This window comes from Fusarium mangiferae, assembly GCF_900044065.1.
Source record: "Fusarium mangiferae strain MRC7560 genome assembly, contig: FMAN_scaffold007, whole genome shotgun sequence".
NCBI lineage: Eukaryota > Fungi > Ascomycota > Sordariomycetes > Hypocreales > Nectriaceae > Fusarium > Fusarium mangiferae.
In genome coordinates this window covers 1,414,315-1,439,012 of record NW_024573927.1, presented here as the reverse complement: position 1 = coordinate 1,439,012, position 24,698 = coordinate 1,414,315, and the positions used below count along the sequence as shown (strand labels likewise).

Here is a 24,698-nt window from a genome sequence, read left to right as displayed (position 1 = left end):
GCCTCCAATATATCTGTTTAGTATGGCTAGGGGAGGAAAGAAAACCCGAAACCTTGATTCTAAAAGATGAAAATACTTAGGTAACTTAATATAAGTTTAGGATAAATTTAGGATACCTTTTGTAGAGTTTATTTCAATACCTCATATCAAGGTCTAGTAATTTCAATACCTCATATCAAGGTCTAGTATTTTCTTGTTGTCTGATGCATAGATACTCCAGCTAGACGAGCTTATGGTTCTTTTGTCCCCAGAGTTTGTGCTATGAGCTCAAATAGGGCAGAGCATTCATTCCACATAGCAGCCAACAAGTCTCTGGCCAGAATAATTAATTCTAGCCGCAGTTGCCTCAACTCTGGAATAAAAGCAAGCCCGACACATAGATGATAACAATAGATAGATTTGGACCGCAATTGACAGACCAAGTTTGCGAGGGGTTGTAAACTTTCGTATTCTTTTCTTGGAGGTGAGACGAGGGCTGTTGATTGGGTGCCGTTTTAGTCGTAGCTCGACCTGGAGGGTGAAGCGTCGAGCCGCGGAGATACGCTATTCTCATGATGATATGATACGTATGATCTGACCGAAAGGCATTCCACTTCACAAAACATGCGGTCTTGCTTCTTGTGAGGCCGAGAAATCTCCTAGTTTTCTCCTCTCTAGTTGAACATCTACTAGCTTAGCCCTCACTGCCCTGAAATTTAAATGTTGTTTTTTGCGCATCACCGTCCTTGTTTTAGCAGTGCGGTCAGATAAAGGGCATCTGTTTAGCGAAGAACAAGTCTCAACCTATTTATCAAGAGCTAATTTCATAGGGACTTAAGTACTTGGCTCAGTATTGAAATACGTAAGTTGACGTTTTCAGGTGACCATTTCGGGCTCACCGGTGATCAGGGCTATGGACTCGAGGTCGACCACTAAACCATGTCCGTCCCATCATGCGTCAGTAACAGCTGTCATATTACCAAGCACTCAAAGATAGATCTCCGCGCTCTAGTGCTATTTGTTGAGCCATATCATGGCCTGCTAATGGTAGTATAAAGATCGGCCGGCTCTGCGTACGGGTCTAGATAATCTGTCCTAACAATTATCCAACATCTGTAACTACTTCCGCTTTATCCTATTTCACTATGTCTCGCATGGTGACAACATGCTGGACCCTTGCTCCAGTAACCAGTCAACTCCTTTCTATTGCCAGTAGAGCTGCTGCTTCTACCGCTTTTGTCAGAAACCTCTCACTTCCAGCCAGGCGGGGTCCGGTGATCGGAGCCAGATCCTTTTCGTCGAACACTAGGTCCAACAGTCGAGTCAGTCATGCTCGTCTTGCTCCAGCACTGGCTGTATCCACAGGGCTTGCCTTCAGTTATTATCTTTACCAACGAGGCTCCCAGCCAGTGAAGCTTGGCCTCGTGCCAGAAAAGCCAAAATGTGCTCATTGCGTGGACGAGAAGCCAGAGGTGATCCAAGAGAAGCCTGTTGGATGTTGTGAAGACGAACAAACCACTACCTATCAGGAGAAGCCTCTTTCATGCTGTGTCGATGATGAGGTAAGTTGCATCACTGACTCAGGCTCGGGTATAGCTGACCATCGCAGGCATCCATAGCGATGGTGCCTGCCATCGGAGGAGATCATAAGCACAAGATCTTTGAGACAGTTGACGATGAAACATTACTAATCTCAAAGCTCCCCAAAGAAGACGCTATCCTCACGACTGCGCCAGATGTCCCTCCATCTATCACAAGAGACCATCCAGCTCTTGTCAGAGTTCCACTGGTGACTACAACTAAGTTAGCACAGTTGACCAGCCAGTATAAGTACGAACAGTGGACTTTCAACGGCACTGTCCCTGGCCCTTTCATTCGGGCCAAAGTCGGAGATGTCGTGGAGCTGAGCCTCACAAACAAAGACCCTGCAGGTAATCCTCACAATATCGACTGCCACGCATTTACCGGTCCCGGTGGTGGTGCCGCTGTTACTACCGCTGAAGAGGGCGAAACCAAGGTCGGTCGCTTCAAGCTCCTTTACCCCGGTCTCTACGTCTACCATTGTGCTGCCGCGCCTGTTCCTGTTCACATTGCCAACGGCATGTACGGTCTCATGTATGTGCAGCCAGAAGGCAATGACCTACCACCCGTGGACAAGGAGTATTATGTTATGCAGAGCGAGTTCTACCATGAACCACCAGAGGTTGATGATGACGGTCGACGATCCGAAATTGTCGAATTCTCATATCCTAATGGTCTTCGTGAAGAACCTCAAGTCGTTGCCTTCAACGGCAGCGAGTCTGCCTTGACAAGAGATCATCCTCTCAAGGCTCATGTCGGTGATGATGTGCGAATCTTCTTCGGAAATGCTGGACCAAACCTTACCAGTTCATTCCACATTATCGGTACGCATTTCAAGAATGTGTATCGAGATGGTGGCGTTACCAGCAATCCATCAAAGGGTATTCAGACCGTTTCTGTTCCTTGCGGTGGGTCAACGATCGTCGACTTGAAGATGGCTGTCCCAGGAACATATACCCTGGTTGACCATTCCATTTTCCGCCTGGACAAAGGTGCAGTGGGCTTTCTGAATGTTTCTGGTCCGCAGAATCCTGGCATCTATCAGAGTTCTCAACCACCAAGGCCTTGCGTGGGTTGCAAATTGCACTCCTGATCAGATCATGGGCTTTTTTGAGATGGAGCTAGGAGGCATGAGAAGCAGCTGAATGGCTACAGGCCTAGCATCTCCGGCTTTCGGAGTGAGCAGTCTCTTTAAGTATAGTCTGGTTGAGGGTTCAGTTTGTTGTTGTGGGGAGATTCATGGAGTACTGAAGCGTGCGTTGTCAATGGCTTAAAAGATTTTAGTAGCAATGAAGTTTATGTCACGATATTTGACAACTCGAGCGGTTTCGGCTATTTTATCACCATAAGGGACGGATTGTTGAACGGCCTTCCACGTTTTTCTTCACTTGGCGAATCTAGTGAGATGGAATATTCAAATTGATACCTCACATAACTTTCCAGACATCTTCATATAAATTATGACATCGAATCAGAGAAGCTCGCTTTCTCATGTGTATCAGACTTTCACCACATGGTCTTGTATACGATGGCGCCGGTTGCAATTCCAACTGCAGATACGACAGCGACGCCTGACAAGGCACTCTTCAGATATCGTTTAGTGACTTCTGCCTCGTGATTCTCCCAACCAGAAGCTTTGTTGACGTGAGGAAAGGGTTCTTCGGGAACTGCCTTCTCCAAGAACTTGCATAAAGGTTCCCATCCGTCTTCGGCATTCCATTCGAGGAGCTTTTCTTTCGGAACGAGACCGCGGATCATGTTGCAATGTTCTATGTTTTCGTTAGTATTGTGATGCTTGGCGATCACTGAGGATCTTCGAACGCGTGCGAGTTACATACCCTTGTAGACCCATTTGCCGTTCCTCGCAATTCCTGTCTCAATATTGCCGTCCAAGGCCCGAAAGAGGCCTGGCCACATAAACCGCTCATAAACATGCCAGCCCCAGAACGGTACTTTGCCGAGACAAGACAATATATATAGAGCCCAGTTCTCATTGACACTCACTAGAGTCTTCACAGCACTCTCGTGCCACGCATCCAGATCTTTGCGGTAATTGAGGACGACCTTCGCATCGGGGTATGCGGCGATGAGTTCGGCTGCAAACACTGAAGCAGCAGCATCTGTGACAGCTACAGAGTGTCCGAGGATCTCGTCAAACTCTTCTTTTGTAATGGTGCTGTTGCCATCCAGCGAGCCGAACCATCTCCGCTATGTGAGTGACTTTTGCACAGTGTTGAAGGGTATTGACTGACTTCTTTCTGCATAAGCGAACCCATTTCGATGAGTAATTTGGTGTCTCGTACACGATATCCCAGCCGTGGTAGGTGTGATCGTATCCAAGCTTTAAAAGCGCGGTCTGAAGAGACTCAGTCGCAGACCTGGGTAGGCCTACACAGAGCACCTCCATAGGCTTCGTTCGTTTTCGCGGTGGAGGTTCTGGCACTGCATAGACATAGTTTTCGAGGAAACGCCACCACCAACTGTTGAGAGACGGCATTTTACCGTATTTCCGTTGTCGATGTATGTTGTAGGACAAATGGTATTGTTAGGATGAAACCACGTAAGGTCGATGACGTAGAGTCAGACGTGGGGTTTGGCTGGCTAGACTGGGTAAATACGAGGTTTCCAGCAACGCCTTGGTATCCTTGCCTGAATGGCAAATATGTGTGCATGCTCTTCATTAAACAGCTGGACTCTCTTCAAATGTCTCATCTTAGTCTCTGTTTTCCCACTGAGCCTGCAAGTCTCGTTGCAAACTCAATGTTGGCCAGGCATCTTCTCGGTCTACCTTCCTCAAGACATTTATCGCCGCATCTCGTTCCGCGTGATCAGTGATCCATGACCCGACTGTTATAAACAGAATTAGTCCCTGATCCAGACCTCGGCCTGCATTTGCTTACACAGAGAAAGGGCCAGGCACGTCATTCCTCTGGCAGGCGGTACCGGACTTGAAGAGGCGAGACCACACAGTAATCTCAGGAAATGCAGTATTTGTATCTAAAGGCAGTCAGTTATAGAAATATAGCCGCGAAGCCAGCAGACTGACTCTGATTTCCTTCTGGCATTCTAGATACTGAGTACCAACTTTCGGCATGCGGGGATCGTGAACAAGCATCATGAGCATGGCGAAATAGAAGTGGCTCAAGCCGAATACTACACGTGGTTAGAGACATAGAGGCTACTGGTGCACGCCGGCGAAGATTACTGACCACAACTATCCAAGAGTACAGACACAATGGGAAATGATACTCCTTGAGATGGATCGCGCTCTTGGTAAAGGACTGGCGTGAAAGTTTGTGGTTTCTGACTGTCCCAATCCTCCAAGCGAGCTTCGAGGGCGTTATACTGCTGAATTGACGATCCTTCACCTCCAAAACAGTATTCAACGACCTCAGCCTCAAGACAGAGTACCCGCTTGGCCCAAATTGTTTCGTCTGCGGGCGAGGAACTGCGATCGATTCCCAATTCTTTGACATTAGTTCTGGGTACCCTCTGATTAATGACAGCATTGAAAATATCCTGACGCAGGTGAATCCATAGTGCTGCCCCTCGGAATCCCTCCCAAGTCAGATCTTGTTCGAAAGACTCGGCGACTGATGCGTAGCCTCCCAGTAAATGTCTTGCGTCATCTCTCCCGTGGATAGGTGCTTTAAAGGGTAAGCAATGGTCATTTATAGTCCCAGTTACTTACCACTGAGCTCCTCATACCATCGGAGGATGGTAGAGCATGCTAAAAATGCACCGTCTGTAATACTTTCACTGTCGTTGAGCATGGGCAGCAACAAACTGATGCATTTCTCGTGATATTCTTCTCCATGTCTCGCATAGTCCTGAGCGATGTCAGGTTCGTCCAAGAATCGACTCTTGTGGCTACTGGAGACAGCGAGTAATGAGTAGAGAAGGAGAGGACATCTTGGGGCTCGTCGAAGAGCTTCGTTGGTGAATTCAGGATCTGTGACTTCGAACTACATAACCACGATTAAAGATGAAAAGAAAGACTTGGAGGGCTAACTTATGGTCTTACCCACGGTTTCGCTATGACTGTCTTGAAGTGGAGTAAGAGCTCCGCTGCGCGGTAGTCAATAGCTTGTGCAACCGGACGATCAACATAGAGGGAACCGGGCTTCAATATGAAAGGCGGTGTAGTGCAGTCTCCACTGTGCAGGGTACCATCAGTCTCGCTACAAAGAAGCTCGTTGATGCTAAGTGGGTTATTGCTCGGATTCTGGTAAGTTTGGTCATTGTCGATCGAGTTTGGCAAAGATGTTTGTTCTTGGATCAGTGCCAAAGCCCGTGAAACTCCCGATGAAGTGGACACAGGATACGAGTCAGTATCTGAAGGTAAGGATGTCTTTACAGTATCAGAGTTGCTCTCCGCAAGTGGCAATGTTGCATTTCGATTTCGACGACTTTTATCTCTTGTTCTGGAGGTCTTGGACTTGATGCCTGGGCGAAATAGGAAAAATGATCCGGCTTTGCATTCTCTCTTAGACTTGGTGCAGTTTGAGCAGGGTAGGCTAGTCGAGTCACCTATTGGAGACAGTGTTAGAAGGGTAACGCTATATCTGTCTGACCTCAAGCCTATACTCGCATTTCAAATGACGATCTTGACATGTTTGGCTGTGAGTTACGTCAGCTCAACTCGAACCCAAGGAACGCTCGCAGAGAGGATGCAGTGTACCAGGCTGTGTACTGTGATCGTCGACCCATGCTACCGCTTGATTCCTTACGAAACTTGGAGTAACAAGAGAAACGCGTAGTCAAGAGAAGAACTGGGAAAATATGCTCGAGAACTGAGGATCCCATAAAGGAAAATCTGGTCGAGGCAAGTTTTATGTGGCTCCCTACAGTAAGGTACTCACTCCACGCTAAAAGGGCGGGGTGCAGCACTGCTAAATTGCCACTTTGGGTGTTTCTGTCCGAGCTTCTTTGGCAGTTGGGCCGATGCTGTAGCTTCACTACGCCGCAAAGTATAATTCGACAACATCAGAGAGTGATATCATACTCTATTCTCAAATAGGTAATTTTGATCGAATGTCGGGGACTGGTTAACTATCAGCCACACTCTAATGGAGTTGTAGGGTAGAACTTCACACGAGTAATTCTGTCCGAAGCGTGCTCTCATACATCTATAAGTATCACGGATAATCTATTTCAAAAATTGTATTAAGTTGACTTCAAATGTCTAAGGATCTCTCGATATGTTCTCGTTACCAATAAGCGCGGCAGAGTTGGCATTCCTTATCACTCTAGCTTCAGTGGCGTTCCTCGTCTTGAAGCCTTTTCTTCACTATCTTCTTGATCCTCTCGACTTGAGAAAATATCCGGTCCCGAGCTTCCTTGCAGCAACGACCCATTTCTGGGTCCTAAAGGAGACATGGCTCCAGCGACGGTCCAGAAGCATTCATCGTCAGCATGAAAGACTTGGTGATGTCATCCGAATCGCGCCTAGTCTCCTCATCTTCAACAACCCGGAAGCCGTACCTGACATATATGGCCATGCTGCAGCTCGAAAGCTTGTGAAAGACACGTTCTATGACAAGATTGCTGGTGATGAGCGTGATATTGTCAACGTCATTGACCATGGTGATCATTCTCGACGGAGAAAATACCTTTGCAACTCATTCGCTCTGAAAACAGTTACGGACATGGAGCCTGTCATTAGACAGAATTTCCAGAGATTAATTGACTCCTTAGATGAAATTACAACCCAGAGCACTACTAGTCAGACATTAGATATTCGACGATGGTGAGTAGCTTTCCCAATCAGATTAAACATCACTGAACAGATTAAGGTTCAACTATTTCACTTTGGACGTCATCGGGGACATGGCTTTTGGCCTCCCTATGGGCTTCCTAGCAAGAAGATGCGATACCACAAGAGTTAAATCTCCTGCAGGGCATGAATATTGTATCCCTAGTACTATTGATGCACTACATCGAGGGACAAGATTGTCCACGACTTTAGCTCAGCTATCCAGCTTTCGGTGCGTCAAAATCATCAAACGACTCTGCAATTCCACAAATTGGTTGAAACAATCAACTGGAGCTCAGGGTATCAAAGATTTCGATAATATCTGCATCAGCCAGCTAAATGGGGTAAGCATAAAAAAAGCCGTGATATTCACAAATCAACTGACACTCTATTTAGAGACTGGACAACGGCTCACCGGATCGTCCTCAACAAGACTTCATGAACAAGATTCTGAAGGACCGCGAGGGAGGAACTCGAGAGCTTTCATTCCAAAGAATTTTGGCTGAATCTATCGTCTTCATGAATGCTGGTAGCGAAACTACTGCTGCCGCTCTTTCAAGTACTCTATACTTTTTGCTCTCGAATCCAAAATGCTTCGAGAAGCTACGAACTGAGATCGACGCCAGACTAGAGCCTAATCATGACGGAATCGTCTCATACGATTCTGCTAGAGACCTTCCGTATTTGAGAGCATGTATTGACGAGTCATTGAGACTTCGACCTCCAATTGCCTACGCTCTGCAGCGTCTCGTGGTCTCTCCCCAAGGCGCAATTATTGCGGGCCATCACATCAAACAAGGGACGACTGTCGCAGTTTCACCATGGACTGTTCACCGGAACAGGAAACTGTATAAGAACCCTGATGAATTCGATCCAGAGCGCTGGTTTGACCCAGAGCAATTGTCCAATCTCAGAAGGTACTACATCGTGTTCAGTCAGGGACCGCGTCAATGCCTTGGCAGGCACATTGCGATTGTTGAACTGCAAATATTGATTTCGACCCTTGTGCGGAGATACAACATTTACTTGGCGGACCAAGCGATGGACTTCGTCATCTTTGATCGCTTCAACTCGAACCCTGGACCCCTTCCTGTTAGGGTGGAACGGCGGGTATTTGTGGACTAGCCAGGTTTGGTAGTTGAAATGGGAGATGCAGGCATGGCTGAAGGAGAGAAAGAGGCATCCAATGTATCTGTACTGTCTTTATAGGATGTCTGTGGTCTGTACGGAGTAGATAGACTAAATCGTGAGACTGGAAAACCCCCTCGTTGACCAGATGAGATCGGCATCGACGCTATCCTAATCGGTTCTGTGCTATCTCGAGTCACACTTCACTGGTAGGTCAAAGCGGTGAATGCCAAGTTGCGCCAACGACTCCCGGCCCGACGATCTCTCTCGTATCAAGTCCTCACATATACCCGATTTAAGAAGCTCGCTAGAAGCCAAGACCATATTCAAGCTTATCTGACACTCCAATTAAAGTCCCTATCGTCAACACTTTATTTGCACCTCCGTGGTCGACATCGCACTAGTCACCAATACCGAGATAGTGATGAGGTTTCAGGCCTTGATTCGCGGAATCCGCGATACCCCTGTCTGCTAGCTGAGCGCTAAGCCAGGTATCTCGCATGCATAAACTAAGCATACTCTCTAGTGCAAACATAAGAACCTTAGGATATTCCCGTATGGGTAATGTGTCCGAATCACGCGAGCTCATTAGAAAGAGGATAAGGTCCAGGGGTACCAGGGTCACACGAGGCCTCTACTGCCGATCAACTCAGCGCTTTATCGCATTCATCCCATCAAATTGCGCTATATTTCCCTCTTTGCCGGATCGACACTATGATTTTCCCTAACAAGAGGGTTCATCCCGTCCAAGGAAGTCGGCGCGCCTTTCCCTTTGTGAGGAGCGGCCCCGAACGAGATAGCGGTCATGGCAGAGCAAATGGCGGGGGAGGCCGATGTTCGCTAGGAAAAAAGGTACGGGAAGGATTAAGCAGGTCCGAGCATTCGAGGTGATAAGAAATTGATGACAGCATATAACCCCGCTGCTGCACCTGAACCCCAGCATTGGCAGCATTCATGCCCTGGCATACCATTGGACCCTTGAATACAAACATCTTTGCAACGTCTATGAGCTATTTTCGTCTTGATGACTCGTTCTGAGGAGGAATAACATCTTCAGAGTTAGATTTATGGACCTTGATACCCAACTCCAATCATCAGCGACATAATCAAGGAGGAGCATAGTCTTGCATGGTAGCTGGCCAAGATATTTCGAGGCTAACTCCGCTACAAGTCTGTCTTGGCAGTGGCACTTTTGCTTGATACTATTCATCCACTATCACTTTCCTTACTTGGACACCTCGGCCGCCGTGACGGTTTAGGAAGCTGAATAGTCTCTATCCAAACTCAACGCTATCACGCAAGACTTGGTGTTGATGATATGGATGATTGGATCTAATTGCATTATCAATCAGCTAAAGGTGTATTCATGCTGATCTGTGTATAAATACACTTGACGATCACCACGATAATCAGTTTTATTATCCTCATCCTCACAATCTCATCTCCTCTTGTATCTCTCTGTTCATCATGACTAGCTTCCGCCGCCTCGCTCTGGCTCTTGGAGCTCTGCTCCCCGCAGTCCTCGCTGCTCCTGCCGATATCCTCTCCAAGCGACAGGCTGTCCCCGACAAGTACATCATCACCCTCAAGCCTGATGCCTCCGACTCCTCTGTTGCGGCTCATTTGAACTGGGTTGGCGATGTCCACCGCCGCAGCCTCAACAAGCGTGACACTTCTGGTGTTGAGAAGACTTTCAACATCAGCAGCTGGAGCGCTTACTCTGGCGAGTTTGACAAGTCCACCATTGCTGAGATCAAGAAGAGCCCTGAGGTTTGTTTAAACATCTGTTCTTAGTCATTCAATCGTTAACATGCTATAGGTTGCCTTCGTTGAGCCTGACTACACTATGTACCTCAGCTACGAGGAGTCTGAGCCCGAGCTTGCTGACCGTGCTCTGACCACCCAGTCTGGTGCCCCATGGGGTCTCGGCACGATCTCTCACCGAACCTCCGGCTCTACCAGCTACATCTACGACACCACTGCCGGCCAAGGCTCTTACGCCTACGTCGTTGACAGCGGTGTCCAGGTCAGCCACACCAACTTCGGTGGCCGTGCTTCTCTTGGTTACAACGCTGTCGGTGGTGCTCACGAGGATACCCTCGGTCACGGTACTCACGTTGCCGGTACTATCGCTGGTTCTACCTACGGTGTCGCCAAGCGGGTAAGTCAAATACTATACAATCTTGCCATTCAAAGACTAACCAGCTTTCCAGGCCAACATCATCTCTGTCAAGGTCTTCGCTGGCCGTGAGGGATCTACCTCCACTATCCTCGCTGGTTTCAACTGGGCTGTTAACGACATCACCTCCAAGAGCCGTGCTGGTCGCTCAGTCATCAACCTGTCTCTCGGCGGTCCCGCTTCTCAGACTTGGACCTCTGCCATTAACGCTGCCTACAACGCTGGTGTCCTCTCTGTTGTTGCTGCCGGTAACGGTGATGACGCCGGCCGACCTCTTCCTGTCTCTAGCCAGTCTCCTGCCAACGCTCCCAACGCTCTGACTGTTGCTGCCATCGACTCCAGCTGGCGCCCTGCTTCTTTCACCAACTACGGTGCCGGTGTCGACGTCTTTGGCCCTGGTGTCAACATCCTCTCCACCTGGATCGGCTCCAACTCTGCTACCAACACCATCAGCGGTACCTCCATGGCCTGCCCTCACGTTGCCGGTCTTGCTCTGTACCTCCAGGTTCTTGAGGGTCTCTCCACCCCTGCCTCCGTTACCAACCGCATCAAGTCTCTTGCCACTACTGGCAGAATCACTGGTACTCTCAGCGGCTCTCCTAACAGTGTTGCCTACAACGGTAACGGTGCTTAAATGCGATGGGATTATCCTGGATGACATGGATAGAATATATCAATAGTATAAAATCAATACTACCGGTATCTTAAACTTGACTCTTACGAGACCCCCTTGAATATGCATTTAGTGTGACCCAGGTTTGTCATTATAAACTAAGGTAGGGTCATAACTCATCTAAACTAAATATCATGATAATTTCAAGTAGGTTTGTGATAACATGCTCTGGAATACTCTCCATTCGCTAAGGCTAAGAATTTAAGTAGCTCACGTCAACTTAGGTTGAAAAGGAATAGAAATCACCATTATTATCAGAGGGAGATTGAGAAAAAGAAAGTTGTCAATTTGTGAGTTGAGGCTCGTACTACTGATACATAGGGGTTTGGGGATTTAGGAAATAGGTTTAGCGACCACCAACAGCAGGGAGGCCAGGGGCACCGACGGGAGGGCAGGTGTGAAGAGTATAACACTCGTCGGTCTTGCCAATAACACATCGCTTGCCATCGAAGATAGTTCCCTCGCCACACTCAGGCACCTTGGTGGAGATGCAAAGACCACCACTGGGAGTAAGACCTCGAGGGCAACGGGGGGGTTCGACAGAGACACACTTGCCACCCTTTCTGGTGGTACCACTAGCGCACTGAGGAGGTGTAACCGAGACACAAACATCATCTCTGAGCTCGGTTCCAGTAGGGCAACGGGGCTTTTGAGATGAGTCGCAAGTCTCGGTCTCAGAGTTGTACTTCATACCGGGAGCACAGCCAGGGTTCTTCTCAGAAGTACACTTGCTTCCGTTCCAGCTGGTGCCAGGTTCACAACGGGGAGGCTCTTTGGATACACAGCTGGTGCCGTCGAAAACAAGACCAGGTCGGCATTGAGGATCAGAGTGATCGACGCAAGCACCGCCATCGAAAGACTTTCCAGGGTCACAGATAGGTCGCTCCTTTGAAACACAGTTGGTGCCATCGAATTGCATGTTGTTGGGGCAAGCCGGGACATCCTTCTCGGAGACACAGGTGGCACCGTTGAAGATGTAGCCAGGCCTACAAATAGGTCGATCGTTTGAGATGCAGTTGACTCCATTGAAAGAGCTTCCGGTAGGGCACTCTGGGGTAATGGAAGAAGTGCAGTCGTCATCATGGTGGTTGGTGCCACGCTCACAGACAGGAAGATCGGGATACTTGCAGTATCGGCCAACAACAGTGGATCCACGGGGACACTGAGGACGCTCCTCTGAGATACAGTAATCGCCGGTCAGGGTATGCCCAGGCTCACAAACGGGAGGAGTGCTAGAGATACACTTTTTGCCGCTGAGAACACTTCCGGGAGGGCAAGCCGCACGATCCTCGAGAACACAGTTCTCTCCGTTGAAAACGGCACCAGGGCGGCAACGGGGGCTCTCAGAGATGATGCATCGTCCGTTGGTGTACTGTCCAGCACGGCACTGAGGGACAGACTGAACAATGCAAGTCTTTCCATTCCACTTCCCGCCGGTAGGGCAGCTGGGCTCTTCAGTGGGACTAACCCAGCAGCGGCCCTTGTCATAGTGAGTGCCAGGAGGGCAATCATCCTCGTCGTCAACAGACTTGAAGCAGGTGTCTCCATTGAAGTCAAAGTTCTTGTAGCAGCACGCCGACTTTCCACTGGTCTTGTCGGACACGATGTAGGTGCCGCCAGGGCAAGAAGCCTTGCTTTCGGAGACGCAAACTCTCCCTTCGAGATTGAATCCAGGAGGGCAAGACGGTTTGTCTTCACAGACCTTTCCATTGAAGAATCCCGGCTCACAAGATGGGGGCTTCTCGGAGATACAAGCAGTTCCATCAAAGCTGGATCCAGGAGGACATCGGGGCTTTGACTCGTGGGTGCATACTCCTTTGTTGATGACATAGCCGGGAGGGCAAGAAGGAGGGGCTTCGCTAACACAACTGCCGTCGGTGAGTTTACTGCCGGGAGGGCAAGACGGTGGCTTTGAATCAACACAGCTACCATCCTCGTACTTGAAAGGGGCAGGGCACTGAGGCTTGCTGCTTGAAGTACAAAGACGGTTCTTGAGAGTGAATCCTGGAGGGCATCCAGCTTCGGAAAGGGAGACACAGTTGCCGTCCTGGTATTGGAACCCGGGGTTACAACGTGGCTCGGCCTCAGACTCGCAGGACTCGCCGTTGAATCGGCTACCAGGAGGACAGCTAGGAGCGGTGCCGATACAGTTGCGACCATTGTAGATCAGACCATCAGGGCACTTGGGTGGCTTCTCGCTGATGCAAGTGTTTCCCTCAAGACGAGTACCCTCAGGACAGACAGACGAGTGAGGGAAAACACAGCCAGTGCCATCGTTGACAGTTCCAATGGGACAGCAACGGCTGTTACCAGAAGCATCTTGGATAGGCACAATCTGGCTCAGATCGATGGACCGAGCTGGACGAGTGCTTGGGATGTCGAGCTGGGGAGGCGGGCTAGAGCCATTGCTGAGCACGGAAGGCAGTCCAGCTTGCTGAACCATAAGACGAGCATCGAACGGAACGTCCTTTGCTGTGCTGGTCAGCGCGAAGCTGGAGAGTGCGATGATGGTCTTCCAGGATTCATGCATGGTTGGGAAACAAGAAAGAATGTGAAGGAGGATGAGGAGATAATGGCTGATTGAGGTGCGAATGAAGCGCTCTTTTATCTCCAAATCTCCCTCTCAGATGACCTGTTTTCAGTCTTGCCTTGAACTCCTCATTTACATCTCTTACTTTCGTTGACGGCATGGTACATTGGCCATCGTATGTCCCGGCCCAGAAGCGCCACGGCTGGAGATCTTTGGCATTTGTGAACGGCCGCCAATAGTCGGATGTCGCTATTCCGGCCGAAATTCGTTGTTTTGACTTGCTATTGGAGTTTGATTCAGATGGGGACTTTCGTCTCACTTGTGCCGGTAGGTGGCTGGTGTGATCTACAACTGTCCCTTCTGGGCAGGGATTGACTCTCCATTGCATTCTTAAGATGCGGGGATGAAACTACCGCAACTTGGCTTCGATATTCCCATAAACCTTCCTGTCATTGCAAACCTTAGTCCCACTAGAATCCCCTTCTTAGCTAAACCTCAGCAAAGGGACACGGGGATGGCGAAAAGCTTAAGGGTGTATTCGCAAATAAGTAAGTATGTACTTCGATAAGTCTAGCACATCTTAGGAGAAGGCTCGGTAGACTATTAGCTTATCCTCGCTCCCTTGCGCAGTGGTCTCAGCCATTCTAATACCTTGAGGATTGCCCTGATGGTTACCGTCTCTTCGGTAGTCTACTCGCTGCGTTTCTTCTACCAGATCACGGAATGTCAAGACCGTTTCTTCAGAAACAGATGTTCTTAAGCTACCAATGCTGTTCCAAAACGATGGATAATCATGATACGATGCCAATCTTGGTACTTTGACAATGATACCGGGGAGCCGGAGCTTGCGAACATGAGCTCATGGGCCATTATCACAAACAATGTCTCGCTTTTGGCTGCCAAAAGGCTTACCTCCCATCCCTGCCGAAATCACAATGCCGTCTTTAGGGAGCTTCACAGCCTCTTTTCACTATTCGGACTTGCTTTTGGGTAATGATAGTCGTATTGCCAGAGCATATGTCAAATGTGAGGCCTTCAGCTGAATATTTTGGACGATCCTTTGCCGTTCTGGCTGAACTTTTGTCTCACTTATGTTACCGCGACGCGCAGATATAGACTCGGGTCTCCCTTTGGCACGTCTCAAGGTTTGGATTTGCAGGCGATCAGCACCCAGCTCGGAACGGGCCATCGGGCCAGCCGGGGCGGAAGGGATTTTATCTGAGACAGGCTATACCTAACTTGTAGAGGAGGCCGTTTTGCTAAACTCAGTCTCTGACGTCTCCGTAGATCATATATTCCTTTGATCCAATAGTATTCCTTGTGTTGTTTCCCGATTCTCTCTTATGCAGCTGCCTTGTATCTTAGCCAGACTGTTTCTCTCCGTCTCCATCCTTGCATAATAGCGTGTTCAGCTGAGATGCTTGTACAGGGATCTTCTCAGACAATGCGGAACTCGAATTTCTTGATTGGCCAAGTTGCGAGATTGTCTGCACTCAAGTCTGTCCAGGTGAGAGGGCTGAGACTGACTCTGGTGATGTCGTTACCGTCACCAACCCTCCTGTGCAGCTTCATGAGGAATGCGCCCGCATCTCGAGCGACGAACCGGCCTGCTATCAGACACATCAAGCGTCCCGTGTTTTTACTAGCCCATTGGAGGTAGGATTTTCAGTTCGGTCTCAAATTGACGTCGGCATTTACCAGGCAAATGCCGGCGGATCCCTTCCGATAGTCTACTGTCTCAAGTTCCTTGGCATACATTCATTTTGGCAAGCCTTCTGGGGCCCTTCAGCCAGCCATCTTCAATGCGAAGATTCCTTCTTGGTAAATATTGAGGCAAGACTGGTCTTGAGGCATTTGAGACAACAGTAAGTAAGCACTAGGAAATGACGATGAAATGTCTAGGAAAGAGGAAATTGAGAGGACGTAAGCTCAGTAAACGCCATGATCTGATCAAGATGATCATCTAGCATGCTTGAATTGAATGAAGTCTGTATCTTGTCCGAGGGCAAATGTCGGTGTATGATCAAGAGCTACATATAAAGAAAGTATGGCATGGAGAACGCTCTGAGTCACCTCTTCATTCAAAGCTCATCATTCATCTCGTCATAGAACTCCAACGCTTTCAAACATTTCTTAGCCTCCATCACCTCTCAAAGCCCATCATGGTCTACTACGCTTTCCTGAAATGGGTACGTCTCCAAACTTCATCAGCCGTTAGTCGAGCAGCGTCCTGACCTTTTCTTAGCAAACTTCCGAGCCCAATTATCGATACCTTCTTACAGCTCCTGATGCTGAGACCATCGATGAGTGGTGGCGAGAGGCCTCTACCAAATATCCAGAGCGTGTCAAGCGTCTTGGCCCTGATTTTTACTCTTGGGGCAGCGACTCTCAGGCGTGGGACCTTGCTCCTTCATTCTTAAACAAGATCATATACACCTTGTTGAATGATCGGGACGGCCGTATCATATCCAATTTCGCTCAACCACCAAGAGTCAGTGTCCTTAGTGGTGATTCGTAAGTTCCTTCAAGGCATTATTCTGAGACTTGTAATCTGATGTACTGTAGCTACTACATTCGGTCCAAGTCTAGCCCAGAGCTTTACTGGCTCGAAAAGGGCGGTTTGATCTATGCGACTAAGCAGGGCCGCACTCGCTTCACCTTCCGGCTGGACGGAGATCGCGATAGTGACAGGAACAGGACTGTCATCATCGGCAAGGACTACATCTCCGTTAGCGCAGTTGGAGGATCTGCTCAAAAGTATGTCAGCGTCAACGACAATGGCGAGGTGATCCTGAGTGGGCATAGCTGCCGCATGTACTACAGTGACTTGAAGAACATGTATCTTGCCCAGGGAGAGATGGACAACCTTGGAAATGCTTCTCTTATGAAGGCTGATGGCTTCGGTGAGGAGTGGGAGCTCGTCAGATAGATGGAAGCTAGGTTCTGTTAGCTTCTTCATATTCAATAACCCAAAGTCGGAGAAACAATGAACATTTCGTTTGTAACCGTGAAACATTTACTTTCGACTTGAGCCTTGCTATCAATTCTGGCCTCGGCTGCTCATCTTTGCCTCTGCAATGTTGGCAAACGATTGCAGTGATTCGCTGCCCTCTCCTGGGGCGACTGATTGTGAGCGCTAATGCAGTTACTGTACAGTAACAAGCAAACACCCAGTTTCATTGGTTGAGGAAGGCATCAAGCCCCATTGATCAGCGTGTTACTGTGCAGTACCAGCAGCTTACGGGGCCAGTGAGCATTTCCTTCAAGACTGGTAGACTGGGTTGCAGTGTTCAATATATGAATGCCTAAATGAGAATCTTCATTTAACAACTATTTAAATACTGCTTTTCCCTTTTAGTCCTCATTGATGGTATAGTTCCAGCTCATTCATCATCCTTGTTTTGTATCGATCGCTTCACCATACTACCCCTCATTGCTTGGTCAAAATGTCCGTCGCCCGATCTGAGCTCAAGTTTCGCGCTCCTCCGTCAATGCAATTGAGTGACGGCTCAGCCAAGTCCAAAACATCTCCCCCAGATCATGTTCACTCTATAACGACATCTCTGGATCGAGCACGAGCTCGATTCGCGGTGACGGGCAATGCCATTGTGACTGGTGGCGCTGGCGACATCGGATCTGTCGCCTGTCGAGCTCTGCTTGAACACGGACTCCAGGGACTAGCTATCTTTGACCTGCATCCTGATGCTGGGCAAATCACAGTCGCCAGTCTTCAAAATGACTTTCCTGGGGCGATGATCACATTTACCAAGGTTGATGTGACAGATCCCGAGTCCGTTGAAGCCGCCGTTGCCACCGCGGAGCAAACCATTGGTCCCATTAACATCTGCCTCTGCTTTGCAGGCATCGCCTTTGCTGCGCATGCTTTGGACATCACTCCACAGCAGTTCAAGACCATGTTTGATGTCAATACCACAGGTTCATTTCTGGTAGCACAAGCTGTTGCAAAGCGTATCGCAGGCGGAGGAACCGGTGGCTCAATCATCCTGATGGCAAGCATATCTGCCCATATAGTCAACTTTCCTCAGCCTCAAGTCCATTACAACGCGGCAAAGGCGGCCGTCATCTCCATGAAAAGTTCACTTGCCGCAGAGTGGGCGGTACACGGTATACGTGTCAACAGTATCAGCCCTGGGTATATGGACACTATTCTTAATGAGGGAGACGGTTTGGCCGAGCATAGAGCTATTTGGGCAAACAGAACTCCATATGGCCGCATGGGAAACCCGGAGGAACTCACGGGTGCTGTTGTCATGCTCGCAAGCAAAGCAGGTAGTTACATCACTGGCGCAGATATTCTTGTAGATGGCGGGATCAGTGTCTTCTAGAGACCCTTGAGAAAGTATTGGCAGTACACTCTAGTCCCAATCAGCTCCTAACACGATTCTTATTCCTCTAAATTTTTCAGATGATAAGGACAAGGCGAACCATCTTAATGTACCGGCCATCCACTCATAATGCGCCTGATGATGATCAGTCAAAACTTCCATCGCCTACATCTCGTGAGAACTGCTCTGCAGCATTTCGCACAGACGCAATACATAAACTTTTTTTATGCAATTCTTCTTTTATATTCATATTAAATATGGCAAAAAGAGACATCAATGGCATTGTCCCATGGCTGTACAGTCGCCACGCGCACGAGGCAACTGCACAGTCTGCGGTACTTGTAATGGCTGGGTTACTGTACGGTACTTCCCACTTGACAGCATTGGTTCATACCTCTGAGGGTGTAAAGAACTGTACAGTTCATGCATTAGCGTCTCTCCTATTACTCACCAAGACGTGTTCCGCTGTCTTGTCCATATGCACTTTCCACCATCTTTCAGGGGCTTCAGTCAACTATAAATGAGCCCTTTCCTTCTTCTTGTTCTAAACATTCTTAAGGTCACCCTCTATCTTATAGTCTCTGTGCTCTCCACGCAGTGGCCATTCACCATGAGTACAGTCACCTGGCTTGACAAGCTCCAGGAGCAAGGTATAACAACCCTTACTCTCCTTTATGACCATCATGCGTACTGAATTATTTGATAGTTAAGATCGACATTGACTGCATGGATCCAGAAGAGGCGAAGAGATTTCTGCCTTTCAAGCCACATGATCAAACGAGCAATCAACGCTTGGTCTATGAGCAAATGGTATCTCCCGAGAACCGCGAGTTATTCCTGAAAACTGTTAAAGAAGGCAAAGATGACGGATGGGAGGTAATTCTCGATCGCGTGGTAAGTCACTTTATCTATCTCTTAGTCACTTATTCTCATCATTATTTGCAGAGTGCCCTGCTGTGCGCCAGAAACATAGAGAACATCCAGGGACGCGTCTTGCTCCAGACCTCAGCTTTCCACGCATACGACACTACAAAAGTTGTAGCCCAGGCCCGGTCCTATGTACGCGAGTTGGAGAAGCTCGGTATCTCGAAGGATCGGATTTGTATCAAGATTCCGTGCACAGGTCTTGCTCTCAACGCCAGCCCGATTCTACTCAGAGAAGGGATCCGCACGCTGGGAACTTCTCTATTTTCTGTTGCCCAGGCCGTTGCTGCCAGTCAGGCACAGACGTTGTCTATTAGTCCCTACTATAACTGTGAGATCCTATCTCGTTTCTGTGGCTCTTTCGATGTACTCACGTCCTCATAGTTCCTTGGTATCATACCGACCGAGAGCAGTGGCCCAATGCTCAAGATCCAGCTCTCGACCATCCTATGTCACCCAGGATCGTTCAAATCCAGCAGGTCTATAAGCGACTTCGAGAAGAGACTGGCAAGACGCAACCACTGCTCAAACCAGCAAGGTAGGTATCAGAATTCTAGAGGGTGAGACCTTGGCACTGACTTTGCTTCACAGCTTCATATCCGCTCGTGAGGCAATGGCCATGGCTGATCTCGGCTGCGATCATGCCACTCTTCCTGAAGATATTCTCCTCCGACTCTCGCAACTGGATGCTGATGCAAACCCGCCACCTGGCAGTGATTCTTGCATGAAGACCGGTGCCCTATCACAACGAATTGCCCATCTAGCACAAATTGATCCCCTTGCCGGTTCAAACTGGTCTGGACTTCCAGCGCTTGGTGTCGACTATCTGGCAGACAACGGGGCTGCACTGACCGAAGCCATCGCTGCTGACGCTGTTGCCCAGAAGGGACTTGACCAAGCTCTGGAGGCATTCAAGGCAAACGAGCTGCAGAGTCGAGATGCAATCGAAGAAGCCTTAAAGCAGTTTTGAAAATCATTATTTCGTTTTTCCATTCTGGCCGATAATAAACTCTCATTAAATAAAACTCTGTATCTCATTATACCCAACATTATTCTGGAAAAGGAAATGATGAAACATCGCTTCCACTGAGGCCACCAACCCAAGCCGAACCCTCATCAATGACTCTCTGTGTCCAGAAACTCTCCATCGAAGGATCATCCAGATACGAATGACTGAGACCCAAATGATCTGGGAATGGAAAACAGGGCTCGGCCGCTGTATTCAGGCACAAGTTGAAGTTCACTTGTGGTACCTGGTATGCTGAAACAGGTGCAGATCCGGGAGTAGTTTCTAGGCTGCTTTGGATGGCGTCTGGTGTAATATTGACATCTGTTTGCAGGGCAGGGGGTGCACAAGGGTTGTCAGGTGAGAAGCTCACGTCGCGTGTTGTCTCATGCTGGACTTGGGAGTATTCTTCTGCCCAGTTATCTCCAAAGCCTGCAGGGAATGTCCCGAAGACGTGATTCTTTGTTTCAGCTAGTTGGGCCATAGCTGGGGTCAAGGGCTTGGCCTGGGCTTGAGGCATCGATGGTCCCCCAATCTGAGCACGCAGAGCATTTACTTCAGCGACAAGCTGATGGTTCTGATCGACGACTTCTTTCATGTCACTAGCTGCCGCTATTGAAAGCTCGCGCTGTTGTTTCACATGCTCTATGCTCTTGTTTACGATGAGAACCTTTGTAAGTCGTCGAGTATTGGCAAGGTCGGGCAGCAGGCGCGCCAATTCCTAATCGAGCACCACAACAAGGTTACTGGGTGATATCTTGAGATCTTCACTACAGGTGGCCTCACCAGAAAATCTTTTTTTAGTTCACCTCGGCGTTGTTTCTCGATAGCCAGGTTCCTGGCCGTGACATCGGGTGGCAAAGGCCTGGGTCGATTCTTCCGCTTCGGGCGCGAATTCTTGGTGATTCCAGCATTAGACATGGTATGATTTATTTGCAAAGTATTTGGTAATGGGTAAAGATTGCAAACGCGCCGTGGTTTCGAAGTGATTGTGAGCGAAATTGCGAGGGACCTGTCTGACATTACATCACCAAATACGCTATTGACGTGGTGGGAAGGTCGATCTGATCGGCCCGTATCAGCACCGAATGTGACATTTAATTGGCCGAGATAGTTACTGAAGGTGCGTTAACTGTACAGTAAACATGTGGCACAGGAGGTCTATGATTAGATGTACTGGGGCTGGGCTACGGGTTGAATAGCATGATTTATGCATCTCTCACAGACTACTCACTAATTTATGGTCGTTTTATCCTTATTGATATTTCGGCTACTTCTCTCAAGACATCACAGCTTGCCCTCTAATCAATCATCGTCAAGACCAGCAAGGAAATCAGCCGACGGTACAAAGAATGTCGAGCCTGTAACTGCCTTTGAATAGTTGAGAATTCGATCATGCATCCCAGGCGGAACACCGACAAACATGCGCTCGAGCATCTTCTCAATGACCCAAAGTTTCTTCGAGTAACCGATAAAATATGTGCCAAACTCACCCTGGGCCGGAGATCCGAAGGGCATATTATCACGTAGAATATCATGCTCGCTTCCTCCCTCGTCTTCAATCGTAGCAAGACTCTTGTGGGACTGCTGTTGCCCTTCATCCGCATCATCAAGCTCGATGTTATCCAGCTTCGTGCGTCCAATGATGGCTTCTTGTTGTTCCGTCTTGAGAGTCTTCCATGCTTTGAGATCGTGAAGATATTTCTGCACCACGACATAGCTACCTCCCGCAGCAGCCGAGTCGTCTTGTGCAGTGATAAGCACCGAGTCCTTCACATCGGGGCCGACAGGATTGGCAGTTCCATCGACAAACCCAAGGACATCGCGCGTATCAAAATACCTAAACCCGACTGTCTCGTCTTCAAGCTTGACGGCATTACCCAGTCTGTCCATGAGCTGCCTCTCAAATTCAAACGCCATGTCTCTTCTCTCGGAGCGAATATGAAAGAAGATATCACCTGGCGTTGACACAGCCGTATGCTTTGATCCCTTGAACTCTTTGAAAGGATGTAGCTCATTAGGCCGAGGGAGTTTGGTCAATCGGTCCCAAGCCGAGCTTCCAATGCCAACAGTACATGAGAGATTAGCGGATTGGTGGCGAATTGATATGTTCTTGGTAATGTCTGCAATGCTAGACAACGTTGATCGGATTGTCTTGCTGGCATCCGGGTTGTCTGTTGCCGAGAGAACGAGGAATGTCGCCGACTGCGACAAGGGAGATTCCACCGCCTGAGGGTTCATTTTGAAACCGGATGGAACGGAACTTGACGAGAAGCGTCTTGGCTTACAAAAGGAGGAATTTGTAACTTTTAGGCAGTGGATTGATGTAATACGTGAGACAGAAGGACCCAATGGTGCCTGATGCGTGATGAGGACGCGACAAGACAGCATAGCTTATCTTGGGAAGCTCAAACGGCCAAACAGCGCCTACGATAAATTGCTCACGGTTGTCAGCGCCAAATGCGACATTGGCTGGCTCGTATAGCCTCTAAATGCATATTCAAGGATCACTACACGACTTTCGCTGACATGAGCTTTGTAAGTCTTCAGTAAATGCAAGATAACTTCAACCTTATTGGAGGTATCGGCGTAATCATGACGCAGAGGGCTTACTTATACTGATTGCGGAATGAGTAATTGGCCAATGATGAGGCTCGCAAAATAATCAACACTGGCGGGGTTGTTCTCACGTTTGCGCTTATCGATAAGACAGCCTGTTCGTCGCCTAACAGATAAGTGCCGTCTTACGCTTTGATAAGGCCAGGCCAGTTAGTGTAGCATCACAGCCGCTCTCGCTGTATCATGGACCAGTAGTCTTCTGGGAGCATTCACAACTACCACGCCGTGAAGGGGAGGATAATTTGATACTTGCCAGTCCGTTGGTAACTGCGTGCAGGCTTGAAAGATTATAGGTGGCAGTAAGCGAGCAATGTGCTGGACCAAAGTAAATATGACAGTCCAGTGTTGTGACCGCAAGGTTCAGGAATGGTTACATGGACAATGAATAAGGTCACGTCAGTTTTTAACTCAAGATAAGTTGTTCAACTTAAGCAATACAAGTCTTGGAAATTATTTATTACTTGTATTGAATTGCAACTCTGACAATGGATGCTGGTTGTAGAATAAATCATTGACCTACCCTGGATATCTAGGTCTCTTCACACAGCCCGCCCTAGCGTTGTTTGGACCAGAGTGATAGCTTCTAATACCTGTAAGCATAGCATCTGGTTGAATCTTTGAGACAAACTATTATGTTTCTTTGTTTCTTATTAACAACTCAACAGTTCGCAGGTGATTACCCACGCGATTCATCGCGGAACTTCACATGTCGCATGAACTACTCTTCAGACCGTAGACCTGGTTCACAACCATACGAGGATATTCACGGCGAAACTTCCCCATGAGAGTTGTTTACCCTGTAAGCGTCGTATAGTGATGAATAAATGCCGTGCTACAAGGGTCTAGCAAGGTGAGGCGTCGGCAGAAATTAATCAATCTGACAAAGCAATAGTCGCAAGCCATGGCCTCGTTAGGAAGGCAGCTGATGTGGCGGTTTCAGAGGAATACGGGAAGTTTAAGATTGCTGGTTCGTGCGCAGAACAGCCCAGACTCGTCCATTAATTCTGTCATTAGTGCATACGGGCAGCGCTTTGGCAGCTTTTTAGCTTTGGGTAGATCTTCTTTCGTGTGACCCAAGATACGATACGATACGATAGAATGCCTGAAAATATCTTCAAAGAACCGTCTCTTTGAATGAGTCGCTGCTTGTTTCATCAAAGTCGGTCTGCTTACGCGTAGCCCACTTGGCATTCCCCGCTCGCCAAGTTCTTGCACAGCACAGCGAAACAAGGCACAGCACACAGTGCAGGATGCAGGATGGAAACAAAGCCACCTGATCAGAGGCCAGAGGGATAAACGATCGTGGCTCGCGGAGGAATCAGTGGATGAGGGAGCTGAAACCTCATTGTTACAGTGAAATTTGACAAGCCACGATCCCAGCTTCCGGTCCCCAAGGCTCGGAAATGATCAAATATCAATGTGAGACGAATCGTAGTCATCCAGAATCCTATCGGAAATAAGCCTTCACAGGGCCCCTGTGACAACAGGGCAGAACTTCTGAACACGGACCGGCCATGAAATGCACGTCCATCCAAAGCGGATCATCTGGCCAGATGCAACCTCAAGTGCCAGCGCCAGCTTCCGATCCTCAGGAACATTCTTTAGCATCGGCAGACGAGAGATTTCCTTTCGCCGATCACTGCAGTTACTCACTGACCTTCTGTGAGACCTGGGCGAAAAACGTCGGCACACGAGGCGTGCATTTGCTATGATCGACCGCCTGGCGTACGGTGAGAAACAAAGGGCGCTTGCAGGTGATTGGGCTGTCGTCAGGGAGAAGCGCTGTGGCGTTGTTTCGATGACGGTCTGCACCCGCGAGGTCCGACAAAGAAGACTCAAAACACCGATGGCTGTTTCAACAAAACAAGCTCAACAGATAGAGGGATCCATTGTATGAGGAGTTTGTTGTTCTCGTTGAAACCCCCTTTTGCTCTTTTGCTGGTCTTGGGCCACGTTCGATGACATTCTACTGAGCGGA

General features: G+C 48.6%; 11 protein-coding genes across 11 annotated transcripts; 6 read left to right on the top strand and 5 right to left on the bottom strand.

The window, feature by feature from the left end:
* Nucleotides 1-1,124: 1,124 nt before the first annotated feature.
* On the top strand, nucleotides 1,125-2,653 carry FMAN_13636 (uncharacterized protein; the record flags this gene model as incomplete). The annotated part of the gene is made up of 2 exons (XM_041833127.1): nucleotides 1,125-1,541; nucleotides 1,589-2,653. 2 exons carry the CDS (start codon nucleotides 1,125-1,127, stop codon nucleotides 2,651-2,653), a joined length of 1,482 nt encoding a protein of 493 aa, XP_041683522.1.
* Nucleotides 2,654-3,066: 413 nt separating this feature from the next.
* On the bottom strand, nucleotides 3,067-4,057 carry FMAN_13635 (uncharacterized protein; the record flags this gene model as incomplete). Its single annotated transcript, XM_041833126.1, has 3 exons — nucleotides 3,067-3,329; nucleotides 3,399-3,763; nucleotides 3,813-4,057. 3 exons carry the CDS (start codon nucleotides 4,055-4,057, stop codon nucleotides 3,067-3,069), a joined length of 873 nt encoding a protein of 290 aa, XP_041683521.1.
* A 216-nt stretch (nucleotides 4,058-4,273) lies between these two features.
* FMAN_13634 (uncharacterized protein) lies at nucleotides 4,274-6,270 on the bottom strand (the record flags this gene model as incomplete). The annotated part of the gene is made up of 7 exons (XM_041833125.1): nucleotides 4,274-4,407; nucleotides 4,461-4,557; nucleotides 4,607-4,713; nucleotides 4,770-5,207; nucleotides 5,252-5,525; nucleotides 5,585-6,089; nucleotides 6,197-6,270. The coding sequence occupies 7 exons, from the start codon at nucleotides 6,268-6,270 to the stop codon at nucleotides 4,274-4,276; spliced, it is 1,629 nt and encodes a 542-aa protein (XP_041683520.1).
* Nucleotides 6,271-6,761: 491 nt separating this feature from the next.
* Nucleotides 6,762-8,440, top strand: FMAN_13633 (uncharacterized protein; the record flags this gene model as incomplete). The annotated part of the gene is made up of 3 exons (XM_041833124.1): nucleotides 6,762-7,309; nucleotides 7,356-7,659; nucleotides 7,712-8,440. 3 exons carry the CDS (start codon nucleotides 6,762-6,764, stop codon nucleotides 8,438-8,440), a joined length of 1,581 nt encoding a protein of 526 aa, XP_041683519.1.
* A 1,470-nt stretch (nucleotides 8,441-9,910) lies between these two features.
* FMAN_13632 (uncharacterized protein) lies at nucleotides 9,911-11,256 on the top strand (the record flags this gene model as incomplete). The annotated part of the gene is made up of 3 exons (XM_041833123.1): nucleotides 9,911-10,213; nucleotides 10,263-10,604; nucleotides 10,657-11,256. 3 exons carry the CDS (start codon nucleotides 9,911-9,913, stop codon nucleotides 11,254-11,256), a joined length of 1,245 nt encoding a protein of 414 aa, XP_041683518.1.
* A 385-nt stretch (nucleotides 11,257-11,641) lies between these two features.
* FMAN_13631 (uncharacterized protein) lies at nucleotides 11,642-13,825 on the bottom strand (the record flags this gene model as incomplete). The annotated part of the gene is made up of 1 exon (XM_041833122.1): nucleotides 11,642-13,825. One exon carries the CDS (start codon nucleotides 13,823-13,825, stop codon nucleotides 11,642-11,644), a length of 2,184 nt encoding a protein of 727 aa, XP_041683517.1.
* Nucleotides 13,826-15,987: 2,162 nt separating this feature from the next.
* On the top strand, nucleotides 15,988-16,754 carry FMAN_13630 (uncharacterized protein; the record flags this gene model as incomplete). Its single annotated transcript, XM_041833121.1, has 3 exons — nucleotides 15,988-16,014; nucleotides 16,071-16,339; nucleotides 16,391-16,754. The coding sequence occupies 3 exons, from the start codon at nucleotides 15,988-15,990 to the stop codon at nucleotides 16,752-16,754; spliced, it is 660 nt and encodes a 219-aa protein (XP_041683516.1).
* Nucleotides 16,755-17,271: 517 nt separating this feature from the next.
* On the top strand, nucleotides 17,272-18,171 carry FMAN_13629 (uncharacterized protein; the record flags this gene model as incomplete). The annotated part of the gene is made up of 1 exon (XM_041833120.1): nucleotides 17,272-18,171. The coding sequence occupies one exon, from the start codon at nucleotides 17,272-17,274 to the stop codon at nucleotides 18,169-18,171; it is 900 nt and encodes a 299-aa protein (XP_041683515.1).
* A 610-nt stretch (nucleotides 18,172-18,781) lies between these two features.
* FMAN_13628 (uncharacterized protein) lies at nucleotides 18,782-20,065 on the top strand (the record flags this gene model as incomplete). Its single annotated transcript, XM_041833118.1, has 5 exons — nucleotides 18,782-18,821; nucleotides 18,878-19,065; nucleotides 19,117-19,426; nucleotides 19,480-19,633; nucleotides 19,687-20,065. 5 exons carry the CDS (start codon nucleotides 18,782-18,784, stop codon nucleotides 20,063-20,065), a joined length of 1,071 nt encoding a protein of 356 aa, XP_041683514.1.
* A 79-nt stretch (nucleotides 20,066-20,144) lies between these two features.
* Nucleotides 20,145-21,022, bottom strand: FMAN_13627 (uncharacterized protein; the record flags this gene model as incomplete). The annotated part of the gene is made up of 2 exons (XM_041833117.1): nucleotides 20,145-20,822; nucleotides 20,888-21,022. 2 exons carry the CDS (start codon nucleotides 21,020-21,022, stop codon nucleotides 20,145-20,147), a joined length of 813 nt encoding a protein of 270 aa, XP_041683513.1.
* Nucleotides 21,023-21,406: 384 nt separating this feature from the next.
* On the bottom strand, nucleotides 21,407-22,342 carry FMAN_13626 (putative iron-dependent peroxidase; the record flags this gene model as incomplete). The annotated part of the gene is made up of 1 exon (XM_041833116.1): nucleotides 21,407-22,342. One exon carries the CDS (start codon nucleotides 22,340-22,342, stop codon nucleotides 21,407-21,409), a length of 936 nt encoding a protein of 311 aa, XP_041683512.1.
* Between the last annotated feature and the right edge of the window lie 2,356 nt (nucleotides 22,343-24,698).